Source organism: Heterodontus francisci, chromosome 39 (genome assembly GCF_036365525.1).
Source record: "Heterodontus francisci isolate sHetFra1 chromosome 39, sHetFra1.hap1, whole genome shotgun sequence".
In the NCBI taxonomy this organism is placed as follows: Eukaryota; Metazoa; Chordata; class Chondrichthyes; order Heterodontiformes; family Heterodontidae; genus Heterodontus; species Heterodontus francisci.
Genome location: NC_090409.1, coordinates 33268903 through 33275007, shown reverse-complemented (window position 1 = coordinate 33275007; position 6105 = coordinate 33268903). Strand labels below are relative to the sequence as shown.

The window sequence follows — 6105 nt, the reverse complement described above, 5'->3', positions numbered from 1 at the left end:
TTCCCCCCCTCCCTCCTTCTCTCCCCCCCTCCCTCCTTCTCTCCCCCCCTCCCTCCTTCTCTCCCCCCCTCCCTCCTTCTCTCCCCCCCTCCCTCCTCTCCCCCCCCTCCCTCCTCTCCCCCCCCTCCCTCCTCTCCCCCCCCTCCCTCCTTCTCCCCCCCCTCCCTCCTTCTCCCCCCCCTCCCTCCTTCTCTCTCCCCCCCCTCCCTCCTTCTCCCCCCCCTCCCTCCTTCTCCCCCCCCTCCCTCCTTCTCTCCCCCCTCCCTCCTTCTCTCCCCCCCTCCCTCCTCTCCCCCCCCTCCCTCTTCTCCCCCCCCTCCCTCCTTCTCCCCCCCTCCCTCCTTCTCCCCCCCCTCCCTCCTTCTCCCCCCCCTCCCTCCTTCTCCCCCCCCTCCCTCCTTCTCCCCCCCCTCCCTCCTTCTCCCCCCCCCCTCCTTCTCCCCCCCCCTCCCTCCTTCTCCCCCCCTCCCTCCTTCTCCCCCCCTCCCTCCTTCTCCCCCCCTCCCTCCTTCTCCCCCCTCCCTCCTTCTCCCCCCTCCCTCCTTCTCCCCCCTTCCTCCTTCTCCCCCCCCCTTCCCTCCTTCTCCCCCCCCTCCCTCCTTCTCCCCCCCCTCCCTCCTTCTCCCCCCCCTCCCTCCTTCTCCCCCCCCTCCCTCCTTCTCCCCCCCCTCCCTCCTTCTCCCCCCCCTCCCTCCTTCTCCCCCCCCTCCCTCCTTCTCCCCCCCCTCCCTCCTTCTCCCCCCCTCCCTCCTTCTCCCCCCCTCCCTCCTTCTCCCCCCCCTCCCTCCTTCTCCCCCCCCTCCCTCCTTCTCCCCCCCCTCCCTCCTTCTCCCCCCCCTCCCTCCTTCTCCCCCCCCTCCCTCCTTCTCCCCCCCCTCCCTCCTTCTCCCCCCCCTCCCTCCTTCTCCCCCCCCTCCCTCCTTCTCCTCCCCTCCTTCTCCTCCCCTCCTTCTCCTCCCCTCCTTCTCCTCCCCTCCTTCTCCTCCCCTCCTTCTCCTCCCCTCCTTCTCCTCCCCTCCTTCTCCCCCCCCCTCCTTCTCCCCCCCCCTCCTTCTCCCCCCCCCCTCCTTCTCCCCCCCCCTCCTTCTCCCCCCCCCCTCCTTCTCCCCCCCCCTCCTTCTCCCCCCCCCTCCTTCTCCCCCCCCCTCCTTCTCCCCCCCCCTCCTTCTCCCCCCCCCTCCTTCTCCCCCCCCCTCCTTCTCCCCCCCCCTCCTTCTCCCCCCCCTCCTTCTCCCCCCCCCTCCTTCTCCCCCCCCCTCCTTCTCCCCCCCCTCCTTCTCCCCCCCCTCCTTCTCCCCCCCCTCCTTCTCCCCCCCCCTCCTTCTCCCCCCCCCTCCTTCTCCCCCCCCTCCTTCTCCCCCCCTCCTTCTCCCCCCCTCCTTCTCCCCCCCCCCTCCTTCTCCCCCCCTCCTTCTCCCCCCCTCCTTCTCCCCCCCCTCCTTCTCCCCCCCTCCTTCTCCCCCCTCCTTCTCCCCCCTCCTTCTCCCCCCCCTCCTTCTCCCCCCCTCCTTCTCCCCCCCCTCCTTCTCCCCCCCCCTCCTTCTCCCCCCCCCTCCTTCTCCCCCCCCCCTCTCCCCCCCCCCTCCTTCTCCCCCCCCTCCTTCTCCCCCCCCTCCTTCTCCCCCCCTCCTTCTCTCCCCCCCTCCTTCTCTCCCCCCCTCCTTCTCCCCCCCTCCTTCTCCCCCCCTCCTTCTCCCCCCCCTCCTTCTCCCCCCCTCCTTCTCCCCCCCCCTCCTTCTCCCCCCCCCTCCTTCTCCCCCCCCTCCTTCTCCCCCCCCTCCTTCTCCCCCCCCTCCTTCTCCCCCCCCTCCTTCTCCCCCCCCCTCCTTCTCCCCCCCTCCTTCTCCCCCCCTCCTTCTCCCCCCCTCCTTCTCCCCCCCTCCTTCTCCCCCCCCTCCTTCTCCCCCCCTCCTTCTCCCCCCCTCCTTCTCCCCCCCTCCTTCTCCCCCCCTCCTTCTCCCCCCCTCCTTCTCGTCCCCCTCCTTCTCGTCCCCCTCCTTCTCGTCCCCCCCTTCTCGTCCCCCCCCCTTCTCGTCCCCCCCCCTTCTCGTCCCCCCCCCTTCTCGTCCCCCCCCTTCTCCGTCCGTCCCCCCCCCTTCTCCGTCCGTCCCCCCCCCTTCTCCGTCCGTCCCCCCCCCTTCTCCGTCCGTCCCCCCCCCTTCTCCGTCCGTCCCCCCCCCTTCTCCGTCCGTCCCCCCCCCTTCTCCGTCCGTCCCCCCCCTTCTCCGTCCGTCCCCCCCCCTTCTCCGTCCGTCCCCCCCCCTTCTCCGTCCGTCCCCCCCCCTTCTCCGTCCGTCCCCCCCCCTTCTCCGTCCGTCCCCCCCCCTTCTCCGTCCGTCCCCCCCCCTTCTCCGTCCGTCCCCCCCCCTTCTCCGTCCGTCCCCCCCCCTTCTCCGTCCGTCCCCCCCCCTTCTCCGTCCGTCCCCCCCCCTTCTCCGTCCGTCCCCCCCCTTCTCCGTCCGTCCCCCCCCCTTCTCCGTCCGTCCCCCCCCCTTCTCCGTCCGTCCCCCCCCCTTCTCCGTCCGTCCCCCCCCCTTCTCCGTCCGTCCCCCCCCCTTCTCCGTCCGTCCCCCCCCTTCTCCGTCCGTCCCCCCCCCTTCTCCGTCCGTCCCCCCCCCTTCTCCGTCCGTCCCCCCCCCTTCTCCGTCCGTCCCCCCCCCTTCTCCGTCCGTCCCCCCCCTTCTCCGTCCGTCCCCCCCCCTTCTCCGTCCGTCCCCCCCCTTCTCCGTCCGTCCCCCCCCCTTCTCCGTCCGTCCCCCCCCCTTCTCCGTCCGTCCCCCCCCCTTCTCCGTCCGTCCCCCCCCCTTCTCCGTCCGTCCCCCCCCCTTCTCCGTCCGTCCCCCCCCCTTCTCCGTCCGTCCCCCCCCCTTCTCCGTCCGTCCCCCCCCCTTCTCCGTCCGTCCCCCCCCCTTCTCCGTCCGTCCCCCCCCCTTCTCCGTCCGTCCCCCCCCCTTCTCCGTCCGTCCCCCCCCCTTCTCCGTCCGTCCCCCCCCCTTCTCCGTCCGTCCCCCCCCCTTCTCCGTCCGTCCCCCCCCCTTCTCCGTCCGTCCCCCCCCCTTCTCCGTCCGTCCCCCCCCCTTCTCCGTCCGTCCCCCCCCCTTCTCCGTCCGTCCCCCCCCCTTCTCCGTCCGTCCCCCCCCCTTCTCCGTCCGTCCCCCCCCCTTTCTCCGTCCGTCCCCCCCCCTTCTCCGTCCGTCCCCCCCCCTTCTCCGTCCGCCCCCCCCCCCTTCTCCGTCCGCCCCCCCCCCCTTCTCCGTCCGCCCCCCCTTCTCTCCCTCCCCCCCCTTCTCTCCCTCTCCCCCCCTTCTCTCCCTCTCCCCCCCTTCTCTCCCTCTCCCCCCCCTTCTCTCCCTCTCCCCCCCTTCTCTCCTCTCCCCCCCTTCTCTCCCTCCCCCCCCCCCCCCTTCTCTCTCTCATTCACAGGTGCTGCCGTCCCACAGAGTGCTCCCCCAGTCCCTACTGGCTCCTCCCACTTCCGCTTCCCTCCCTCGACCCCCTCCGACGTCCTGTCCCCCTCTGAGGAGCTGCGCTCTCCGGCTGCCTACTCGGCCGTGGCCCGCCGGATGGGCCGAGGCTCGGTCAGCGACTGCAGCGATGGCACCTCCGTCAACTCGGAGATTGAGGAGGGGCTGGCGGACGAGCGGCGGGGGGCTGATCTCAATGGCTTCCGGGGCGGTGGGGGCGGTGGGCCGCCCCACGGGATCTTCCGCATCTATCCCCGGCACCGGGTGCACCCGGAGCCGCTCAGCCCCTTCCCAGTGTCGCCCATGGCGACGGGAGGCCCGCTCCTGGCGCCCCCTCTCTCGCCCGCCCTGTCCGTCACGCCCACCCACCTGAGCTATACCCCTTCGCCCAGCCTGAGCCCAATGTACCCCGGGGCCAGCCATTTCTCCTTCAACCCCGATGACATGAAGCGCTACCTGCAGGCGCACACCCAGAGCGTCTACAACTACCACCTCAGCCCTCGGGCCTTCCTGCATTACCCCAACATCGTGGTGCCCCAACCCCAGCGGCCTGACAACAAGCCCCATCACCACCACCATCCCCCCCTGACCCCCTTGCCGCTGCCCCCCTTGCCCCCCGAGGAGCCGCCCTCCTTCAAGTTCAAGCTTCAGCCCCCGCCCCCGGGCCGCAAGAACCGCGAGAAGGCCCGGCCTGTTGCTCAGGAGGCGGAGGAGGCCCCAGGCTGCAGTGGGCCCCTGCCTCAGATTAAGGTGGAGCCCATCTCGGACGCAGAGGAGGAGGAGGAGGAGGATGTGACAGTGGAGGTTACGGATATCAGCGAGGACGAGGGGGACGGCGAGGTGTTCAAGACCCCCACGGCCGTCGAGGCCCCTGCGCCCCCTCTCCCGCCCCCTCCGGCCTCCGCCCCGCCCGGTCTCTCCAGGGAGGTGGCACGGCCGGACGCCCGCTGCATCCCCCTGAAGCTGCGCTTCAAGAGGCGGTGGAGTGAGGACCAGCGCCTGGAGGCAGCGGCCGAGGAGATGGACGATAAGAAGCCGCGGGCCGAGGAGCCGACCGGGTGTCCCGGGACCGCCCGCCGGGAGAGCACCGACCTCCAGCAGGCCACTGCCGAACTCTCGCTGGAGAACAAGGAGTCGTGACACGTTCTCTCTCTCTCTCTTGCTGTCTCTCTCTGTCCCCGTCTCCCCGCCCCGGGTCTCCGAGGAGACAGCCAAGGTTCAAAAAAAACTACAAAGGTGAATCGCCTTCTTCAAAGACAACTCCAGGGTGCCTTATCGACTCCTGCGGGTCTTTGCGTGTCTCGGTCGCACGCTCGGGGCCGGGTGTTTGGGGGAGGGAGGATGGGGGTGGGGGTGGGGCTTTCCCCTTGGCCCTCTCACTTAACACCGTTTTTTTTTAAACTCGTGTTTTAATTTGTGGGGAACGGTGTTTCCCTTTTCTTTTCCTAATTTGTAAACGAAAACGAGAGGGGGGGGATAAAAAAAAACCCCCAAAAATTTGTTTACTCGCTTTTTAAAGTAATAACTATTCCTCTTTGGAGCGCTTGGTCCCGCCCCCTGATGCCAACTCGAGGCCCCCACCACCGCCGCACACAAGATGGCTCCCGGGTGGCGGTGGTTCCCGTGACGACGGCGGGAATGTGTTGGGAGGGGAAGGGGTAAAGTCACTATCCAGAAAAGAGACCTTTCTAAATGGAGCTCGTGCCTTTGAATGCCCAATCCCGTCAATGTCCAATCTCCTCCCACACCTGAGGTGTCCACGTAGCTGCCTGAAGGCTTAACATTGACATGTGTCAGTTGGCTGTTTATTTAACCCTGTTTTTTTTCTTTTAACGTGTAGACAGGGGAGGGTGAACTTTCTCGAAACAAATATTTCTGCGCCTGGCCTTTGTCGCACCCTCCCCTCCAGATTTAGGGAAGGAAGTTACTTGACTCCTAATAGGGGAACAGCCATTTTTATTGGATTCTTGACCCCTGACCCCTCTCCATCTCAAAATGGCCGCTGGGCACGGCCTCGCTGACCAATGGGGAACAGGATTGGGGAGCGGTCCTTTTCTAAACTTTTTTTAGAAATGTTTTAAATTCTATTTATAAAAGAATTTTACTGCGGGGATTTGAGATGTGGGGACTGGATTTTGGAGGGAGTTGGTGCCGAGACAGCGGGGTAGGGAGGAGAGTTTCGGCTGTCCGACTGGGAATGGCACGAAGCTGAGAGCCCTCCCCTACGTGCCCTGCACGGAGTGGGACTGAGACCCACACACACAGCAGAAAAGGCCCAGGCTCCATTCTCGGCCTGTGCTCAGTTGGTTTCTCTCAAGCTGGGCGTGGGAAAGAGAGTGAGTGGTGGGAGGTAGAGGGGAGAGAGAGGTGGGGGGGGGGGTGGTTGGGAGGGATGGGGGGGGTGTGAGGGAAGGATGGAGGGGGGGGTTTAACTTTCTGACAATCACTTTATAAGCGTGTATAAGCTTCCCTAATAAAACTGACTGATAGCTCAGGGAATCGCCTCAGGCCCTGAGTGTTTGATATGAGGGTGGGGGGGAGGTGGGCCGAAGGAGCAGGTTTCCCACGGAAGTCAGCTGGTTCCCACGGCGGCAGGGCCGTGGCAGAGCAGATGGGGGTGGTGGGGGGTGGGGGGAGCAGA

General features: G+C 68.0%; 2 protein-coding genes across 2 annotated transcripts in view; both read left to right on the top strand.

The window, feature by feature from the left end:
- Positions 1 to 2494, top strand: part of LOC137352871 (uncharacterized) — a gene marked incomplete at its 3' end in the record, with an annotated part of 11441 nt that extends 8947 nt beyond the window's left edge. Inside the window, 7 exon segments of the mRNA XM_068018722.1 lie at positions 152 to 444; positions 546 to 712; positions 748 to 918; positions 996 to 1543; positions 1546 to 2214; positions 2217 to 2444; positions 2447 to 2494. Coding sequence (XP_067874823.1) covers positions 152 to 444; positions 546 to 712; positions 748 to 918; positions 996 to 1543; positions 1546 to 2214; positions 2217 to 2444; positions 2447 to 2494 — 2124 coding nt within the window.
- A 919-nt stretch (positions 2495 to 3413) lies between these two features.
- Positions 3414 to 5830, top strand: LOC137352870 (ETS domain-containing transcription factor ERF-like; the record flags this gene model as incomplete). Its single annotated transcript, XM_068018721.1, has 1 exon — positions 3414 to 5830. A coding segment is annotated over one exon (1191 nt), but the record flags the coding sequence as incomplete, so codon positions are not given.
- Positions 5831 to 6105: the final 275 nt, after the last annotated feature.